The 22410-nt window shown below is 34.5% G+C and overlaps 1 protein-coding gene across 1 annotated transcript; it reads left to right on the top strand.

Moving 5' to 3' along the window:
• The first annotated feature begins 16069 nt into the window (after window positions 1–16069).
• LOC149194471 (transcription termination factor MTERF8, chloroplastic-like) lies at window positions 16070–17456 on the top strand. The gene has a single exon (XM_089407624.1). The coding sequence runs from the start codon at window positions 16177–16179 to the stop codon at window positions 17305–17307; it is 1131 nt and encodes a 376-aa protein (XP_089263750.1). The 5' UTR covers window positions 16070–16176; the 3' UTR covers window positions 17308–17456.
• Window positions 17457–22410: the final 4954 nt, after the last annotated feature.

Genomic DNA, 22410 nt, shown 5'->3' with positions numbered 1-22410 from the left:
GTGAAAAGGTAAATCTTCGACAAAATGGCCACTTTAAAAAGAAAATTAAACAATTTCAAAAGTTAAGTCTCAGGGTAAAGAATATTTCAAAGGATAATTTGTTAGACCTATTTATGGGAACTTTAAGGGAAAGCATCCAACATGAGGTGTGTCTCTTTGAACTTAAATTTCTAGAGCATGCTTTTAGTCTGGAAAGGAAAGTTGAAAGTAAAAATATGGCCACTAGAATATTGGTCACTAATAACTATACAGAAAGTCATGTCCCCTCTCATAACTAATAAGGTTAACTCAACAAATGGATGAAAAAAGATCAAAGGGACTATTCTTCAACTGTAACAAGAAGTAAAGTAATAGGCATAAATGTAGTGAGAAAAAAATGTTATACAAACAATATGAATATGAAGAAGATAAAGAACTGGAACCATCACAAGATCTATAGATTGAAGAGACTACTCTAACAATCTCTTATCATGCATTGGCCGACATTAATACTCCACAGACCCTCAAGATAGAAAGATATGTCAAAAATAAAAAAGATAACAATATTGATTGATTTAGGGAGTACCTGTTACAGGCCATTTTGTCACATATGTTCAATAGGCCTGCAAACCACATCAATCAACATCCATGAACACTTTTTCATAATCCATTTACAAAGTCCTAAGCATCATTTCTCCAAAAGGTCTAGGTTTCTAGGGCTATCGGCTAAAAAATCATCTTTTAGGCCCAACACACTCTGCCTTCTTTTCCACTAGCATTGGGTACAAGTTTCATATATGAGAAATAATGTTGATCAACACAACTTGCTCCATTCTGTAGGTGCAATTATTCTAGAAATTTGGGAAAATTAAAAAATATTTATGAAGCTTCTTCTTCGAGAAGCTTCTAAGTTGGTTTTAACTATTTACCACAGATAGAGATCTCAAATTCCTATTTGATCCTACTCAAGTGGTCATATCTATTATCCCTTGCTTATCTTATCTCATAAGTGGATCTCAAGCCTAGATTGGTAAATCCTAAACTAAAATATTTGCCCTATAAATTTACTACCTCTAATGGAGTCTAGGTTGGATATTGGAGATTTCTAGTGCCCTCATGTTGTTTCTTTGAGCTTGAGGAGTAAGGAAAAATCATTTGGGGAGACATCTACAAAGTCAACTTCTATTTATGGTTGTAACTCTCTCCTTTATCTATTAATACAAAAAGCATAATGTTTTCCTATACTTGTGTTATGCTTATGCTATTGTATTTCAATGCCATGTTGACTCATTGAATGAAGATATTGGATTATGATATGTGGATGTTGTAGTTTATTTGCTTGTTTTAGTCGTTGTTGCAGGTTCCATTTATAGCATGTGGAGCTAGGATTGGAGCTTATAAGCAAAGAAGAGAGAAGGGCTTGCTACAAATTCAAGGTAGGTTCCTTTTCCATATTCCAATCTCTTTAAGGAAAGCATTGTTTATTTTTTTGTCTTTTGTTGTTCTAGATCAGACAACTAGATCTAAGTAATTCATTTTTTTCCACATAAGTGAAATTACACATAACAATACCAATAACTTCATCAATTAGAAATTGGCTAAACTTCTTAATTGCGTTGTATATCCAACACTTTAATTCCAAGTAATGGTTGTAGATGTAGGTACCATAAATTGTTCAGGGACGTTCCATAATATTAAGCTAAATATGGGGAGTATTTGTTGAATAATCCCATAATTGCAATCTAAATGGGTTGTGTTGATGTTATATTACATATCCAATGGTTACAATCATTGGAAACATTGGCCCTTAATTTTTAGAATATTTTCCTCATAAGGAAATGAAAATATTCTTAGAAGTATCCAAGGGAAACCTAGTAAAGTGATAAGCTCTAATATCATGAAAAAATTGCTAAAATTTGGATTGCAAGGTATAATTGTATAATTGTGTTCATTAGATGTTCAAACATCTATATCATTTGCTCCATAGGATCTCCAAAAAGTTATAAAAATCATCCTATGGTATTTGAATAGATGCCTAAGGGTCTTTCATTTGCCTGAGATCACGACCATGTTATTCATTTGCAACCTTGAATTGTACCACTTAACATTAGGCCTTACACGTATCCAGATGAAAAAAAGAGCGAGATTGAGTGTATGTTCCAAGAAATGTTATAGGTTGAAATCATTAAACCTAGCCAAAGTCCTCTCTCTTAACCAATGGTGATGGTTACCAAAAAGAATGGTTAATGGCCTATGTGTCCAAATTACAAATAGCTCAACAAAATGATAATCAAAGATAAGTTTCTTGTTCATGTCATTAATGAATTATTAGATGAATTGCATGGATAAATGTTCTTTACTAAGTTATATCTCCATTCTAGATATCATCAAATAAAAATGAGGTAAGGACACTTTCCCAAAATAACCTTTAGAACATATGAAGGTCATTATGAGTTTTTGGTTATGAAACTTGGATTTACAAATGCACCTTCAACATTTCAAAGCTCGATGAATTCTATTTTCAAACCCTTGGAAAATGTGTGTTAGTATTTTTTGATGGCATACTAATCTACAAGGAATCTTGGGAAGAGCATGTACAACATGTTGATAGGGTATCAACATTGTTGAAAGAGCAACAACCATATGCAAAGCCTTCCAAGTCTTCCTTTGGAATTTAAAGAGTGGAATATTTGGGTCATATTGTATCATATGAGCGTGTCAAGGTGGATCATAACGAAATCAAAGCCATGGTAGAATGACCAACAGCTAATACCTTAAAGAAATTCATAGGTTTCTTGGCATTGATAGGATATTATCTCAAGTTTGTTAAGAACTATGGTCAAATCACAACACCTCTAACAAAATTATTGAAGAAGGAAGCATTTTCTTGGACTAAAGAAGAAAACAAATACTTTGAATAACTTTAATGGGATATGTGTACAACTCATCTCTTGGAAACACCTAACTTCACAAAAACCTTAATTATGGAGTGTACTACGTTAGGCCATGGCATTGGTGCAATTTTGGCACAAGAAGGAAGACCCTTTGCATTCAAAATTAGCAAACTTAAGTGAAATAATTTACTTAAACCCATATATGAAAAATAAATGTTTGCCATACTACATGTAGTTAGAAATGACAATCTTATCTAGTAGCAAGATGATTCAAGGTACAAATAGATGATGATAGTTTGAAGTATTTCTTGGAGAAAATAATATCTTCAGAAGAACAACAAAAATGGGTTATAAATATATTGGGTTATGAATTTGAAATTATATAAAAAAATGGAAAAGAAAATGTTGTGTCAAATGCACTCTCAAGGAAATAGGAAGACACAAAGGGTTTACTATGCGCTATTTCCATTCCATAATCTAACTAGGTGAAAGAAGTAGGGATATAATGGAAGCAAGATGAAAGAATATGCAAGGTAATTCAAAAAATATAGGATAACCTCGATGCAATACAAAAAATTAGGTGCAAAAATGATTTTTTGTGGTATCAAGATCACTTATGTAAGAATTCTCAACTCAAATAGAAGGTCCTTCTGGAATTACATACTTCTCTAGTAGGAGGACATTTAGGGTTCTTGAATAAATACCATAGGATTTAGAAATATTTTTTTGGGGAAGGTATTAAAGCATATGTGTAAAAGTTTGTGGTAGAATGTGTGGTATGCCAACAAAATAAAGGAGAAACAATCAATACATTAGTGATCCTTCAGCCATTAGCCATACCAAGCCAACAATGGGAGGAAATTTCTGTGGATTTATTACAGTTTTACCCAAATATAAAGGGAATAATGTCATTATGGTAGTGCTAGATCGAATGTCAAAGTATGTCCATTTTTTCTGTCTTTCTCATCCTTTTAAAGCAAGTACAATGGCATAAAAATTCATGGAAACAATCCAAAAGTTAGATTATTGTAAGCTACCGAGATCCAATTTCACTAGAATTTTTTTAACTGGATTATTTTCTTGTTTGGGTACTCAATTTTCTCACGTATGATCTTATAATCCTCATTCTGATGGGAAAATTGAGATTGTGAATAAATGTTTAGAAGAATATCTACGTTATTTTGCATCTGATAAACAAAAGCAATGGTCAAATGGCTACCCTTGGTCGAATGATGGTATAACAAATCCATCCATACTTCATCAAAAATGTCATCATTTATGACACTTTATGGATATCATCATCCATATATCACATCACCCTTGAAAGGAAATTTGAAGAATCAAGCAGTAAAGGACCACATAAGGCACCGACAAGAAGTTTTCAAACTATTGAAGGACAACTTGGTTATGGCACAAAATAGGATGAAATAACAAGCATATCAACATCACAGTGAAAGGGAATCTAAAGTGGGGTATTAGGTATTTTTAGACCACAACCATATAAACATATGTCCCTCAAGTAACAAAAGAAGGACAATAAAATGGCATTGAGGTATTATGGCCTCTATAAGGTGTTGCAGAGGATTGGAAGTATGGCTTACAAATTACAATTGCCTCAATCTTCATGTATACATCCAGTCTTCCATGTTTCTTATTTAAAGAAGGTAATCAATGATAAGATACCAATCCAAATATTCTACAAGAGATTAATGAAGAAGGGAAAATATTACTAGAACCAGAAACAATATTGGAAACAAGGATTAAATAGCTAATAAATCGAGTAATTTTTTAGTACCTTATTAAATGGAATAACATACTAGTGGAAAAATCGACATGGGAAGATGAGTTTTTTATGCAAAAACACTCACAGATAATCAAGTATGCAACCAACACTTCTTTGAAAGGGAGGGGCATGTTAAGCCCTATATCAGGCCTATGTAACCCTAAAACCCCTTATGATGCCATGGATATTGAGTGATTACCTTTATATTGTCACATTATTATGTAGGCTATAATTTGGCATGGTTTCATTTTATTATAATTGTACCTTTTATCTCCTATATATATACATTAAAGAGACCTAGTCTTAGGATCATGAAATATTTTGTTGTACAATGTATTCATTAAAAAAGAAGGTTCCCTTGAAGAGGACTGCAATTATTGGGCTTTTATCATTTTCAAGACATAAGGTTCATAACACAAACATAAACAACCATGGTACAACCATAACTAACCATAATCAAACATGGATAATCATAATCAAACATAATCAACCATGGTCAAAGATGGTCAAACATAGGTAACCATGGTTAACTTGTTTTAACATATTCAACCATAGTAATTCATGGCTAGCATTGATAACCATTGTTAACGATGGTGATTCATAGACACTTATGGTTAACCATGGTCAACTATGTCCAACCATAGTTAACCATAGTGAAACATGGCAAACCATAATCAACCATGTTCAAACATTGTCAACCAAAATCAAACATGGTTAAATATTGTTACTCATGTTGAACTATAGTTAAAAAATGTCAAACATGGTCAACTATACTCAACCATGGTCAACTATAGTCAAACATGATCAACAATAGTTAACCATGGGGCACCAAAGTCAACCAAAATCAATGTGAAATAACCCTTTATTTACATCACAATGCCACATAAATATTGATGAACAAAGCAATTCAACAAATTTAGCTAAGATGAATATGTCAATGTGACATAATTAATGAGTAAGCCAACCATGTTCAGCTATACTGAATGTGATCAACCATAGTTATCGAGAGTTAATCACAATCATATATGTTTACCATTTTCAACCACGTCCAACCATAGTCAACTATGGTAAATAACATGGTTGGCCATATTAAACCATGTTTAAACATTGTTAATCATAGTAAAGCATGGTCAACTTATGTTAATCCATGTCTAATCATAATCAACCATGGGAAAACATAGTTAATTGTACTCAACCATGGTTACACAAGGTCAACTATATACAAGCATGATATAGTAATGTATTTTCTCAACCTACATTACATAGTTACATCTTTATATTTACTCAGGTTATTATTAGAGATTGTAACCTAAAATTACACTACTACATTTCTCAAATGACTGTAATAGATTGGAAAAGTTAAAGTCTTGTTGGAGTTCCCTTTTCCATTAGAGGAAATTTCAGTCTAAAAGTGCCCATGAAATTTTCATGTACAAAATATGTAAACCAATGAAAATCCTTTAATGCATGTAAATATTTTGGAGGGAATTTTTATTTTATTTTATTTTATTTATTTATTATTATTATTTTTTTACATTGTACTTTTGGATGAACTCCTTATAGGTTACTCAAATTTCAAGTGTAGACACTTGTTGGATGTGAAATTAAATTCCACGTCCAAAGAATACCCATTATCCATACTTCTGAGAATACCCTCATTGATTAAAATTGAAGATACATTAAAAAGTGTGTTGAAGACAACTTTTTTAAAGTGTCTTCAATATTTATCAATGTAGGTCTTCTCATAATTATTCATAATGGGTACTCGTTGGATGTGGAATTTGATTCCACATAAAACGAGTGCTTACACTTGATATTTGAGTAAGCCTATAAGGATATAATCCAAAAATACAATTAAAAAAAGTAGCTTTCTTCTTTTCTCTCAAAATTCTTAACTCTTATTTTATTTTATTTCCTCTTTCTGAGGAAATATCCAATCAAATACTCTCGAAAGGATCACTTCCTGTCATCTTATCAGCAGAGCCTAACCCCAAGGGATTCAAGGATAATTGACCCTATTACCTACCATTAGCGAGGTTCTTTAGCAACGGGAACTCGACCAATTGAGCTAACCCTTGGGGCTACTAAATTATTTTATTAATTTTCCTTAGGAGGCCACTTTTATGCTGAAATTTCCTCTAATGATCGTGCAATCAAGTTGTCACCTATAAAACCCTTTAATTCCATTCATTGCACTACACAAAAAACACACCAGCAATTCCATTGAAGTTGTGGCTTCACTATTAGATTATAAATAAATATGACAAAATGCATTTTATGACATTCTTATTGCCCCTTCAAGAGAAATTGCTAGTTTTAGTAGTCATGTCTAAAGTATTTGACGAGGATAGGTCGGGTTACCCCAAATTCCAATAACCTAGGATAACTCAACCAAAAAATATGTAAATCTTTCCAATAATATTTCATGCAACATTTAAAATATGTAGTCAAAAAGAGAGAATATGGATTTGTTTTGACAAATTCTATAAGAGGTGTTTCTCCCACCTTATAATCCTTTTCCTCACCTCATTCAAATCATATGTTTAAAATTATTAAGCGGTGCAATGACAAACCAAAATAGGCATTCAAAACCCAATACACAACCCTAAAAACTGTTGGTTATAGTCACTCTGAAATAATTTTGTAGTGTAGTAAAAAAATTGTATTTCGAATTCAGGGAAGCTAAAATGACTTAGCTTGATTCCTAATTGATTCTCCACAACCTTGAGTTGCTTCTTAACACCATATATGGTTTCATATGCCTTTCTCCATCAGATTTGTAAGACTATAATACATTTTCCAATCCAAATTATTAACGAGAAGGGTTTTGAAAACACTCAAATAGGTTACTCGATTTTTTGTGACAATGCTTTCTCGTTGTAAATGCCACGCAATCTCTACTCTTGATCACGGAGAACATTCATCCACACAAAACACAAAATATCCATGAATAACCATGAAATGATTGGGCCACAATATTCAAAATTTTGATGTAAATAGACTCTCTAGATATTAGTCAAAGTTTACGCTGATTTTTGATAGCAAAAATCTTCACCAACTCTTGTTCAAAAGCTTCACGTGGACGCAAGGTTAAACACATGGATATCAATCAGGGTTTACGCTGATTTCAACACTCATAATCGACTTCCATTTTATAGGCCTAGAAATAAACCTCTAATTAAAATCATGAAGGTATTCAAGCTCCTTTATTTCATGAATTGCATGTCTCTTAGACATCACAATTCTCATAAATTCAACCATTCATATTCCATACCAAAAAAACATGAATCACACCTAGTTTCCTAACTCACTTGATTTGTAATTTCCATTTACCCCAAAGATAAACAACTTCATTAATAATACATAGACATATAAGGTAAACAAACACAGAGGCACATCTAAAGATATTTCTCATTAATGAAATTCACATATACATTAAATTGGCCAAATATACAATGTGGGCATGTGTAGCCCAAGACTCTTCACCTATGCCTCTTCTCCTTGTAATGGAGCTTCTCTTCTTCTCCTCCTCTTCTACCTCTGCTGCATTGATCTTCTCAAACTCTCTTCCTGTTTAAAAAGAAATCTAACATGGGACAACCAAGAGTCAGAAGAAGAACCATTTCCTCTTCTCCACAAAACGAAGGAAATTGAAACTATATTTACATTAGGAAATAATTCTTCCAACTTATTCTAAAAAAAAACTCACTTCCTAATGTAAAGAGTTACAATTTCTTAAAAAAAACATTTAAATTTCTCCTAGCATCACCATGTGACCTTCCCATCACATTGGAAAGCTTCAGTCCAATCTTCATCAAATTTTGTGCTCCATCTATGCACCTGCATCGGAATTCCAAGGTATGCAAATTTATGACCTCTTGGTCATATTCATCTGGTCTTCTCATGACAACTTCAACTCATGAGCTGCAACATGCCTCTGCAGTAACAAGTCTCCACCTTGCTACATGATACCTCACCAAACCTTCTCTTGAGTTTGGGCTTTTGGCATCTTCCTAGTCCTCTTCTCTGGAACCCTTCAAGCACTCCTTGCTCTAAGTTGCTACAAATCTACCCACCTTCCTCTACTATCACCTGCACAATGAAACTTAAAAATATTACCACATCTTTAATCCATTTGTACCTTCTTTTGCTACTTCTATTGCGAACTATAAACTTTACTTGTCGCCGAACTGTTCAAACTTGCCAATACATCGCTTAAAAATTTCCTCAAAATCATAGGTTGTATCTTCATATAACCAACTATACCTTTTTGTTTTCCTTTTGTCAATTTCATCTTCCAATTCAGTCCTTCGCTGAAATTTGTTGTCTTCAGTCTACTCATCAAATCTTCATCTGGTTCATCACATGTGTTCATCACCCTTAAGTTTTTCTTCCATGGTTGCTACTCAAATCTCTTGATCTTTTCCTCCACTGAGAATTTGATCTCTATATTAGCTTCACCTTCAATAAATTACATTTTACTTTCTTCCAGAGACTTCATTTGTAACTCTAGTCTTACTCATGTTTCTATAGCATTCCCATTATCATATCTAGATGTAATTTTATTTCAACTACTTCTCTATCAAGTTTGTCCTGAATTGATCTACTATGGCTTCTCTCTGAGCCTTTACTATCAGTCTCAGTAGTCACCAATATCCTTCTTCTATGAGCTTCTCCCTGCTTACTATGAGTTGCACACAAGCCACTGCAACAAGTTGATTCTATCAACCTGTTTGTAAATACCATACTAAACTCTTCCATGCTTAGTATTCTTATGGTATATTGAATCCTTCCTCTGGAATATTCATATGAACACTCTACATTGTTTTGGCTTCTACATGTAATTGACTCACCTCCTTCATCTAAGAACTTTGTTGTTCTTCCTCACTTTCTACTATAAGGTTCCTTTCCATCATCCTCAATTGTAAATATTCATCATTGCTACTTGTAATCAAAAATTAGTCCATAATTAACTGAAAACAAAAGACCATTACTTCCTTTTTCATTCTTCACTTGAACATGCAATTTCTGCTGCAAAATTCTTCTTACTATTGTCATCCCTTTACTATTGTAGACCTTCTTGTTCTTTAAATTCACACCATTCTACCTCTTGTTTTCTCATTATCCAACCATATCTGGTCACCTTGACTTTCTTGTAGAAATTGTTTCACATTATTGAGTTATTCTCTTAACTCAACCATCTCCTTCTCAAATTCCTCATCACTCATTCCTTTGAGTCCACGACTTTGACACTCTTCTTCTTATGCTTGTGACTTTCCTTTGAACCCCTATTATGACTAATAACAACCATCTTCATTTCTCCTCTTGTGAACTCTCCTTATCCATTAGTGAGTTGCAACAAGCCCTTCTTTCCTCTATAACAAGCTTGCTACTTGTCAACCATACCAATTCATCCTCCTAGTATCTTCTCTTCTCTAGGTTTTCTACAATAGAACTGCTTCTTGAGTACTCTTACTCCTCAACTTTCAAATTTGTTGGTTGTTACATACTCAACTGGTCACTCTTCTTAGTTTTCAGCAAATTTATCTTGGTTGTTGGGTTCTGTCTCCATTTATTCATCTAGGATATTTTTCCTTCTCCTTCTCCTTTGTCATAACTTACTTTCTATGGTAGTTGCTACCAATTCAGTCTTGCAAACACAATTCTTTTAATGATCAAGTTAGCATAAACATCATATTCGTTTTATAAGATCTATAACAAGATCTCATCTTCCACAACATTTCTTAAATCTACTTGTTGAACCATTCCTTTCAAACCAATACACATATTTTTCCTCAAGAGCATATCAACTCTTCACTTCCCTACAATCATCTCACTTCCTAAGAATTCAACATGTCCCCCTCTTGCTGTAAGTTTCTTCTTCTCTTCAACTTATTTTCACTGTCAATTTGTCTTCAAACCTGGAAATTCCTTATATACATGGATCAACTATTCTTGACATGCAAGCATCTCGACTATCACTTCATTTCACTTTCAATTGTACTGTAACTCTAAAATCCAATCTCTATTGTTCTGATTGCATCACCAAAGAGTGATTCGGCTCATCACCAAAGAGAAATTTATCTATGATATTCTCCAAAGAATGTAGCTTAGCTTTGATACCACTTGATGAATGAGGACAGGTCGGGTTACCCAAGCATCCAATAACCCAGGATAACCTAAGCCATAACTCTGTAAATATTCCCAACAATATTTCATGCAACATTTAAAATATGTAGTCAAAAAGAGAGAATATGGATTTGTTTTGACAAATTCTATGAGAGGGCTTTCTCCCACCTTCCAATCCTTTTCGTCAACTCATTCAACTCCACATGTTTTAACTTAATAAGTGGTGCAACGACAGACCAAAACAAGCATTCAAAACCCAGTATGTAGTCTTGAAAATTGTTGGTTGTAGGCACTGCGATATAATTTTGTAGTGTAGTAAAAAAAACTATAGGTGCTACAAATTTTTTCATAGCGCTTCAAAAAAATTGTGTTTCGAATTCGGTGAAGCTAAAATGACTTGAATTGGTTCCTAATCGATTATCCACAACCTTGAGTCACTCCTTATCACCATATATGGTTTCATACACCTTTCTCCATCAGATTTTCAAGACCATAACACATTTTTCAATCCAAATCAATCACAAAAAGGGTTTTGAAAACACTCAAACAAGTTACTCTATTTTCTGTGACAATGTATTCTACACTGTAAATTCCAAGTAGCATTTACTCCTAAACACAAAACAATCATCTATGGGGTTTTCAAACAAAACACAAAACCTCCATGAACAACCACGCAATGGTTGGGCCATAATATTCAGACTTCTAATGTAGTTCAACTCTCTAGATCTTAGTTAGAGTTTACATTGATTTCTGGCAACAAAAATCTTCACCAACTCTTGTTCAAAATATTCACAGGGAAACATGGTTAACCGCATGGATCTCAATTAGGTTTTACATTGATTTCAACACTCAAAATCAACTTCCATTTTACTGTAGGCCTAGCAATCAACCTCTAATTAAAATCGTGAATCTATTCAAGCTCCTTTCTTTCATGAACTTCATGTCTCTCATACATCACAATCCTCATGAATTCAAACATTCATATTCCGTATCAAAACAACAAGAATCACACTTGGATTGCTAACTCACTTGATTGGTCATTTACATTTACCCCAAAGACAAACAACTTCATAATAATGCATAGGTAGAGAAGGTCAACAAACACAGAGGCACATCTAAACAAATTTCTCATTAATTAAATTCACATATACATTAAATTGGCTAGATATACAATGTGGGTATATGCAACCTAGGCCTCTCAGCCTCTGCCTCTTCTCCTCGCGAAGAAGATTGCCTTCTTCTAATCCTCTTCTGCCTCTATTGCACTGCTTGTCTCAAACACTCTTCATCTCTAAAGCTAACATGGGATAACCAAGAGTCACAATATGAATCATTTCCTCTTCTCCACAAAATGAAAGAAATTGAAACTATATTTCCATTAGGAAATAGTTCCTCCAACTTATTCTAAAACCAAATCTCTCTTTCTAATGTAAAGAGTTACAATTTCTTAACAAAAACATTTAAATTTCTCCCATCATCACCATGTGACCATCCCATCACGTTGGCAAGCTCTGATCTAGTATTCATCGAGTTTTATGCTCCATCTATGCACCTACATCAATATCTACCCATTTATATTCATTGAATGGGTCTTTATTGTGAAGTTTAATATAAGGAGAATTTTTCTTCCTTATGTAACAAGCTATGCCTCCAATGCTTTTGTTAGAGAATCTCTAGTTCCATGTCGAACACAATGAAAATATTCTTTTATGTTCTGAACCATATATTCTTCACGTTCCCAAGTTTAATAAACAAAAAAAGAGCACAAAAAATATATAAAATAGGCACACTTATGGTTATGATGTTTCCCTTCAAAAATGGTGGAGGTTGATTGACAACAACTAGCCGCGATGAGAAAGAAAGATTTCACTAGAACATAACACCTTGCCATCTTTGTAATTGGAGTTAAGGTTGATTAATTGCTTGATGTAGGAGCGATTGTCGAATTTAGGCATTAGAGGCAACAAACACCAACTAACCTAGCCTATAATGCACTATGGCAAGTCGACCACGATGCAATTTTTTGTCTATTCTTATTTGGTAGCAACTATAAATAGATATAGCAAATAGGAATGTAATTGCATTGATTGCTTTATATGATTTTTTAATTGTATGCATTACTAGCTTTGTTGGGCATATTATGTGTATGTTTTATTCTGGTATGCCTCATTCCTTTTATTTTCCTCAAGTGCTTCGTTGGATTCAACAATTTTTATGCATCACCTATTGTGATAAGGCTCGAAGAGTAGATGCTTCCCTTCGATGATGTCTTGGCTTTTACTAAGTCATAAGTTATTTGATATATTTGGCTTGTGGCAAGTTTGATATATTCTTGGTGTTATAGAGGCAACCAGAAGATTTGATCCTTGGCCTCACCTAGATTACTCCATCGTATTACCTATTCACCATGGTTTAAAAAGAAAATTCTTCTTATTTTAACATTAAAGATCCTTGGCAAATGAATATTGCCTTCATTTATTAATAATGTTTTAAGCTATCATATGGGCAATTTATATCTTAAATGTTCTTCTTATAAAATATAGTACTTATAGGTGCAAGTAATAGATTCTTCAATAAATAATTTTAGTATTCATGTCTAAAATCTTCACCCATATGTACTCATTGAAAGGGTCTTCCTTGTGAAGTTTAATATAAGGAGAAATGTTCTTCCTTATGTAACAATCTATGCCTCTTATGCTTTTGTGAGAGGTCTCAAGTTCCATATTGACCATAATGACAATTTTTTTTATGTTATGAACCATATGTTCTTCATGTTCCCAAGTTTCAACAAACACTATAGAATCAATTTTATGGAAACTTCAGTTTAGATTGGGATGTTTACCTAGAGTTTTCCAATTATATATTTTTTGTCTTTATATCTAATCATTCTATTTTTATTTGCAATTATTGCCAATTTTTTTCCTTTCCTAGCTTACTTTACCTTTTGAACTTTGTCCAACCATATGTTCTTCATGTTCCCAAGTTTCAACAAACACTATAGAATCAATTTTATGGAAACTTCAGTTTAAATTGGGACGTTTACCTAGAGTTTTCCATTTATATATTTTTTGTCTTTATATCTAATCATTCTTTTTTTATTTGCAATTATTGTCAATTTTTTTTCCTTCCTAACTTACCTTACCTTTTGAACTTTGTCCAATAAATTAACTTGATATGCTAGAATGGGATTCTCATCAATAATTATTTCTGATCTTTTTAGACTTGAAGTTTCACTAAATAGCCATATTTATGGTTAGTAAATTTTATCTTAAGATGTATTAAACTATATCACATTCAATTATTTTTTCGAGACTCTTTACTTTTGTGTGATAAGTTGTTTCAATTTGTATCTTGCTTTGTACTTCTGCCTTTACTAGTTCTAGTGTCCTCCTCTCCATCCTCCTATAGACCAAAATTTATGAGGTTTAGAGCTCTTTTGTTATGTTGGTGGTGTAATTTTATTAACTTCATTTCATCATTAATGGGTTTAATATTCATTTATGGTTGACATATGCTATTTATCTTCCCCTTTAACACTTCCAAATTGCCTTTCATTCAAAGGCATTTTAAATTATAAATGTCTCCTTCCTAGGTTACTTGTTTCATTCATTATACTCTTTTTCCTTTCCTTGTAGTTTGGGGTTCACTGTCTCCAACATATCCTCCAATTTAATTAGTTTATTGTCTATTTGTCTATGAATTTTGTCTTTAAAAGATGTGAATTTGGTATCAAAATTATTTTAAGTTTAGCTTCTCTTTCTGTCCGTTGTTTCTTTAATGATTCTATATATTTCGCAAAAAAGTGTCTAAGGTTACTTTGTGAGACCTGTGCTTGAAAGCATTTGGTAAACATGGTGTATTGCTTATACCAAATGAAGAAGATTGAATGTAAGTGAACAATAAATATAAGTAGAGAAGAAGCTTGAACACCTTATTAAATACATTTTACCACTCTTTGAAATATCATCCTTTAGATTGACAAATACCCCACTTTAAATTTTCTATGATTGGAGGCCTTTATTTTTAATAATGAGGACATATAATCTCTTTCAAAGGTTGTGATCTCTTAGCTGTTATGTTTTCTCTTCACATTATACAAAAAGATATGTGATCTCAAGTCTCTTGGTTTTATCCTTGTGATTCTTCTTCTTCCCTCATCAAATCCAAAAATTCAAACCTAAATCTTTTCATTTATTCAACTCATATTTGCAATTATTTCTCTTTTAGAGACTTGATATTTGAGATTTAGGTTAGATCCAGTCTAAGATCCATCATCACCTTCAATTTATGGACCAAAAAGCATAATCCCACATTAGAAAGAGAAAACACTGTGCAAGAGTGTTGATCTTTAGAAATCGTAAAGAGCTTTGATAAGTCTCAAGGGTTTACAAAGGAGGGATCCAAAGATAAAGCTTACTTACAATCGTTATAACCCCTATGCTAAGTGAAAATGCCTACAAACCACACCCAACAATGTTAGTTGTGAGTTGAACTTGGGCCAAGCCATCCCTATATTGTTGAGTTTGTGTCTTATTGTTGGAGATGCTCTCAATAGGCTAAGCCATGGAGTTGATTGTGACTTTGGTTGAGTGAAGTTTGTAGGGCTTTGGTATGTGGAAAATGGTCTATATGTCATCATTCCAAATAGTCTCCACCTTAGTTATTGAACCATTAATTGACATCCATTATGTTCTTGCTTTCATCATGCTCTCCTTGTCACTCCTAGTCTAAAATGTAATAAGATTATTTATAAAATCATTTATTAAAAAAAGCAAAACCCCCTTTTTGTCAATTACCTCCTTTAAAAACATAAACTTAATAACAAGATTCCTTCTCAATGATTGTGGATTCTCTCTCCCGAACACAAACACCATTTCCAAAAGAAAATTACTTGCTCAGAAATCCTATGATAATTCACAACAAACCCTACTAGACTCTTTTCCAACTACTCCAACCCTGACAATTTAGTTCTATAAAAACTAAATTCCCGGAAAAAAATTAGCCTTGTCAAAAATCGATGACATGTACTCTACCCAAATAGGTAAATCCTCAAGGGCTATATAGCCCTTATTCCAATAAACCACACTAATATCAAATCCTCGTTAACCTTTACGCGTTGTCTACCCCTCTAAAGGTTATTTAGTGGATTCATAAAATGAAATCGTTGATGTAAATTTAACGACTTCCAGCACGCTTTCTTTTTGAAAAAGGGCAAATGCACAAGCAACGGAAATCGAGTATTGACCAGATCCATGTGACCGCAGCATTTGAACTGGAGGCCACCCAAAATCAAATTTGGGCAAGAACGTCTTCTCTCCATAAAGGGGAAAGCATCTAAATCTCATTATGAAATCGGTTGAGCACAGCTTGTAAGTGTTTTGTGTGTCGATAATGGCCGCAACGCTATCAGTTCGAATAGTCTGCGGCCCGATAACTGAATCTCTGAAGCACATCCATGCCATTCCGGCCTTCAGTAGCCTCCTCCCACGCTTTGTTCAAACTCCAACAAAATTATTATCAGCATTTTATTCGGCTCTCAACATCCCCATTTCATCGCCTCCCTCCTCTGAAAGCACCCCAGTAGCGAGCTTCCTTCTCAACGAATGTGGTTTCTCTCTCGACGAAGCCAACACCATTTGCAGGAGAAAACCATATTTACTTGCTCAAAGATCTTACGACAATTCACGGCAAACCATAGATTTCCTGAGAGACAAGGGTTTTAATGAAATCAGTGTTCGTAAACTCTTTTCCACGTGCCCCATGTTGTTACGGTACAGTTTCGAGGGCATTGTCAAGCCCAAGGTTGAATTCCTGGAGAGGATCGGCCTCACTGGTCAGAAATTGCACCAAGCCCTCAAGAGAAACCCTTGTGTTTTTCATTTAAATGTTAACCGTACGCTGCAACCGAAGGTTTGTTTTCTGCAGTCGGTGCTTGATCCCTATCTAGCATCCGTGGTTTCGAACCCAGATTCTAATAAAATGGCCGGAAAAGTCATTTCGAACCACAGCGCAACCACGTCTGTCATATTAAAGAACCCTAGGGTTTTAGCATTGTCTAAAAAACTATTGGTGGGGCTTGTTAAAGATGTTGAAGGGATGGGCATTGAGAAGGGGTCTAAGGCGTTTGCTCGCGCTTTTCTTCAATTGAGTAAGCTGAACAAGGACACTGTTAAGGTAAAATTGGAAAATTTGAGAGAATTGGGGTTTGCAGAGGAGGAAGTCGGGATTCTCGTTAAGAGGTTTCCTCAGCTTCTGGGGTCGTCCAAGGATAAAGTGCGGCAGAATGTCAAGTTTCTTGTTGAGGAATGGAAGCTTCCTCGCAATGCTATTCTGGGTTGCCCGGCAGCTCTGCAGTATAGCATCGAGAAGAGACTGAAGCCGAGGCTCAATGCTCTCAGGGCCTTAATGGCGATGAACAAGTCTTCAGTGAAAGGTATGAACTATCCTTCACGGTGTTATATCAACATGTCGGATGAGGATTTTCATCGCAAAGTGGTGACCAGGATACCAGTGGCGGCATAGGAGAGTGATGAAAACCCGTTGTAAAGGTTGGGATTGGATTGGTTACTCAGGACTGGTGGGATTTCAACTGAAGCGATGCTCATAGGTTTTGAACCTGCGCAGTAGTGATCATTTGCCGCTGCTATATCATGCTGTTACTAAGGTCAGGACAGTGAAGAATGATGCCATTTTGAAGACGATTGTTCTGTCACTGCATTGGTTGCCTATTTGCAGGTATTTGAAAAGCATCTTCATATTGTTTTCATTTGCGTGTGTGGATTATATGTATTGGTTGTGGATAAAAAGAGGCTCTGCACTGCAACAAGTATACTAGATCTTTTGTTATAGTGGGTAGGTTCGCAAAGGAACCCTGTTTTGCGATGTATGTGAGCACCATTTTTGGTACTCTGTAGTGGATAACCATCACCCAATTGTATGAGTATTGGTTAACATGGCCATTGCTAATATGTTTCGTCTATCACCTCATGGGTATGTTTACTATGATCGACCTGGTTACAGCGAGTAATCTGACGCACAGAGTATTTGGTTCGAAAGTCCAGAGTATTTGGTTCGAAAGTCCAGAATATGTTAGAGGGTTTTTGTTCTGATTTTTAAAATATGTATGATTAAAATTTATATGATTTTAGAAGTGTTTTTAAAACAATGTTTTTTCAATATGGTAAGTGTGCTTTGATTAAGGAGTTTTGAGTGGTGTATATTTACCAGGGTTGTTAGCTTTTTTCAAAAAATCGCGCTTTTTTCACCAGATCGTATAAAACGCTCTTTTTATCCCAAAAAATCGCCACTTTTTTTATAGCGTTTTTTTTCCGAAAAATCGCGCTTTTTTGAAATAAGCACGATTTTTCGAAAAAATCGCGATTTAAACGGAAAAAAGCGCCGAGGGCGCGGGCAGCGGGCTTTTAATAAGGAAAAATGAATTTTTTTAAGTCATTTCTGACTGTCGCCGCGCGGAGGAGGAGAAGAGCTGAAAGAGAAGAGCTGAAGGGTTTGGGTAGACTTTGGGAGCGAATCCAAGTGTTTTTAGGAGAAATCCAAGACAAGATCACCAATTTGTCCATAAAAATGGTATGTAGATTAATTTTTTTTTGTTTTGCTTCTTTAAAAACTTTGTTTTTCATTGTTTTTAAAGAATTTTTTGTAATTTTTCATTGATTTGGGATGGGTAATTTGTTATGACTATGAGAACCAATTTTTTATTTTCTTTTTTTCATTTTTTTTAAACATTGTTTATGTTTTTTGAATTTTCATTGTTTTTTGGCATTTGCCATTGGCATTTGGTTGGGTAACTTGAGTTTGGAAATTGGGATTTTGGAAATAATTAACTTGTAATTTTGTAAATGCTAAATTGTAATTTGTATTATGTAATCCTAAATTCCTATTTCCTAATCCTTATTTTTCCATAGGTTTGCAAATTCAAAATTCAAAAACAAACATGCCAAGGAAATTGGATCCTTTCTGGGAATATGGTGAACCTAAAGCTCCGAATGATAGACAAAACTTGAATTGCAAGTTGTGTGGAAAGGAGATAAGCGGGGGGGTGTACAGGTTGAAGTACCACCTTGCACAAATCCCTGGACATGATGTGGGGACCTGTATAAATACAAATCTTGAACTTATCCAAAGAGCCATGAGAGCATTGGGAGAATTAGAGCACACTAGAGAGGCCAAAGAAGAACTCAAAAGGCAACTAAGAAGGTCAGCTGAAGGAAGTAGACCAAGTGGCACTGGTTCTACTGCAGCGTCAGTCAATCCGGTAGCTGCATCATCATTTTTTGTTCCTCGAACCACACCTGGTTCACAACCAACTATCGGTTCAATGCTAAAAAGAACTGAAAAAGAACACGCTGATAGGTTGATGGCAAAATTTCTCCTCTGGAGTGATATTCCTTTCAGCATTGTAAGGAATAATCCATTTTTCCAACCTGCTGTTGATGCTCTTGCCAGTGTTGGCCCGGGGTACAAAATCCCTTCTTATCATGATTTCAGAGGCCGGATTCTTCAAGAGGAAAAGCGTGACTGCACCCAAAGATTGAAGGATTTTAGGGCATCATGGGCACAAACAGGATGCACTGTTATGTCAGATGGTTGGACTGACCAAAAGGGGAGAACCCTTATAAACTTCTTTGTTAGTTGTCCCAAGGGGACTATGTTTATCAAATCTATTGATGCAACTCATCAAATCAAAGATGCAAGAACTTTATGTGATTTGCTGGATGTGTTTATTTTGGAGGTGGGTGCAGAAAATGTTGTCCAAGTCATAACGGACAATGCTGCAAATTATGTTGCTACTGGTAGAATGCTTATGGACAGGCATCCTACTTTATTTTGGACACCTTGTGCTGCCCATTGTATTGATTTGATGTTAGAGGACATAGGGAAAATTCCCTTTGTCAAAGATATTGTTGACTCATCAAAAAACATCACAAAATTTATATATAATCATACATCTGTGCTTAGCTTGATGAGAAGATTCACCAACAACAAAGAGTTGGTGCGCCCCGCCATTACACGGTTTGCGTCGAGTTTCATATCTCTTCAATCCCTTTTGAATTCTATGTGGGATTTGAAGTGAATGTTTCTTTCAGAGGAGTGGCGTGCTTCGTCAATGAGCCGCAAACCAGAAGGAGAGGCGGTATGCAGACTAGTTTCATACCAGGAAGACTTCTGGGCGGGAGTGCAGGAGGTGTGCGCCGTTACTGAACCTTTGGTAAAGGTTCTTTGGTTGGTTGATGGTGAGAAGCCCGCAATGGGCTATTTGTATGAAGCCATGCACAGGGCCAAAGAAGCCATTCGGTCCTACTATGATGATAAGGGAGATGATGGGTTTCAGAAACAACTCCTTCTATGGGAAGTGATTGATGAACGATGGAACAACACACTCCATCGTCCCATTCATGCTGCTGGGCTTTTCCTGAACCCTGCATTTTCTTATGCATGTGGGTTTGATTTTGATGCTGAGGTCGTGGAAGGATTATTAACCTGTGTCCAGAAGATGGTGAGATCTCCAGAACAACGTATAGAGATCTCTAGACAAATTGAGACATATAAGATGTCAGGTGGCACATTTGGCTTTGAGATGGCTGTCACTGATAGGACGATTAAAATGCCAGGTATTTTTTAGTTTATACTTTGTAACTTTGTTTCAAATTTCATTGTCTCTTCAAATTCCATTTTTTTCTTATGTTTATTTAAAATTTTATTTGTAATTTTGTTGTAGACGCATGGTGGAAGATGTATGGTGGCAGAGTACCCCTTTTGCAAAAGCTTGCCGTACGCATCCTCAGCCAAACATGCAGCTCCTCAGGATGTGAGCGCAATTGGAATGTATTTGAAAAAATACACAACAAGAAGCGCAATAGGTTAACACTTAAACATTTAAAATATTGCAAATTTCCAAATAAATTTTTGAATTCATTAAAGTTTTAAACAATATTTTTTTTATAATATTAATTATTAACTATTATTTCATGAACTTTGTACAGGTTGGAGTCCCATAGACTTAATGACATGGTCTATGTCTACTACAATCTTCGATTGTGGGTGAGGCAACTAGAGAGGACACCTGATATGGAAGCCATCTCATTGGATGGGATTGACACCACTGCTGAATGGAGGGTTGAGACCGAGAGGCCTCTCATGGATCCCATTGATGATTGGTTAGTGCAGGATGAGGGGGAGGAGGAGGGGGAGGAGGAGGAGGAGGAGCAGGAGGAGGAGGTGACACCGCCTACCCGGGCTACCACTACCACCAGTAGAGGACGTGGTCTCCGTCTACCTCAGCCTCCTGTAGCTGCTACTACTAGTTCTTCAGCTTCTAGAGCACGTCAGGCTCCACTGCCATTTCCACCAGCACAGGCACCAGCTTCTACATCTAGAGGGAAAGAGAAAGCTGTGCCATTTTCTCGCAAGAGGGGCAGAGGAAATCAATAGGATTAGACTTTCATTTTATTGTATATAACATTATGACATGATGAGATACATTATCATATTTTTTGTTGATATTTTGAGGCTGAGTTGGGACTCAGGACTTACTATTCAGGACATGATTCAATGTTATGTGTGATTTTAGCGCTAGAAATTATATTAAACATCTTATATATTAGTTTTTTTATCATATTTATGTGTCAATGTATTTATTTTATGTTGTAGATGGTTTAGATATTAAAAAAATTGAAAAAAAAATGAAAAAAATGAATATTTTTGTGTCAAACGCTTTTTTCCGCTTTATTCCCGGCGCCGATTTAATCCCGCTCGCGCTTTTAACAACATTGATATTTACTATTTTAAAATCATTTAAAAATGCATTTTGTTCCAATCAGTTTTGATATAAATGTAAACACCATAATAAAAGGTAATTGTATTATTGGAAAGAGTTGAATTTAAGTGTAGGAGTATAAATGATTTCTTTTATTCATTAAATAATTTATTATTAAAAATTTGTGATAATTTGTAAATTTTAATTTTAAGGAGAACTAAATATTATCATTAAATATATTGTTGATTATGCTATAAATGCAACATGAAATAATGAATGCGCATCAACAAGTTCATATTTACAATTTTTAAATTTCAATTTTGAGAAAAAGAACAATTAAGTATTGTTGTTAAGTATGTTAGGTACAAAAGACAAATAAAGATTATTATAAATGCAACATGAAAGAATGAATTGATTTGAAACAATGAGAGAAAAATTTCTTTATAACTCTAGACAAATTTGTGTTTGAAATGAGGTTATTTTGCTAAAGTATTAGCTTACTCCCTTGTGGAATATAATTACAAAACAAGACTTATTTGGTGAAATATAGTTCATAGATTTATAGGAAAATATTTACATTGGTAGTTAGAAAAAAGTGAAAAAGACAAGAAGGGCATATAAAATGTGCATCATATTCTCTTCCAAATGGTAATTAAAATAGCTATGAAATCAAAATAAGTGGTCAGATCTAATAATTTGGCATCTCTAATAACTAGTGCTCTTTTGCAAAGTATTTCACAATAATTGATCAAAAACTATTTGAAAACAAACCTCATTATCAAAAACAATTTTTCATCAATTATGGTGTCAAAAGTAAACTTACAATGAAGTTTCCAAAGGATATACAA

The sequence above is a fragment of the Pinus tabuliformis genome, chromosome 2_2 (genome assembly GCF_031772625.1).
Source record: "Pinus tabuliformis cultivar Carrire ecotype Pingquan chromosome 2_2, CPIR1, whole genome shotgun sequence".
Classification (NCBI taxonomy): domain Eukaryota; kingdom Viridiplantae; phylum Streptophyta; class Pinopsida; order Pinales; family Pinaceae; genus Pinus; species Pinus tabuliformis.
Note: the sequence above shows the minus strand (reverse complement) of the source record. Positions and strands in the feature narration are given on the sequence as shown.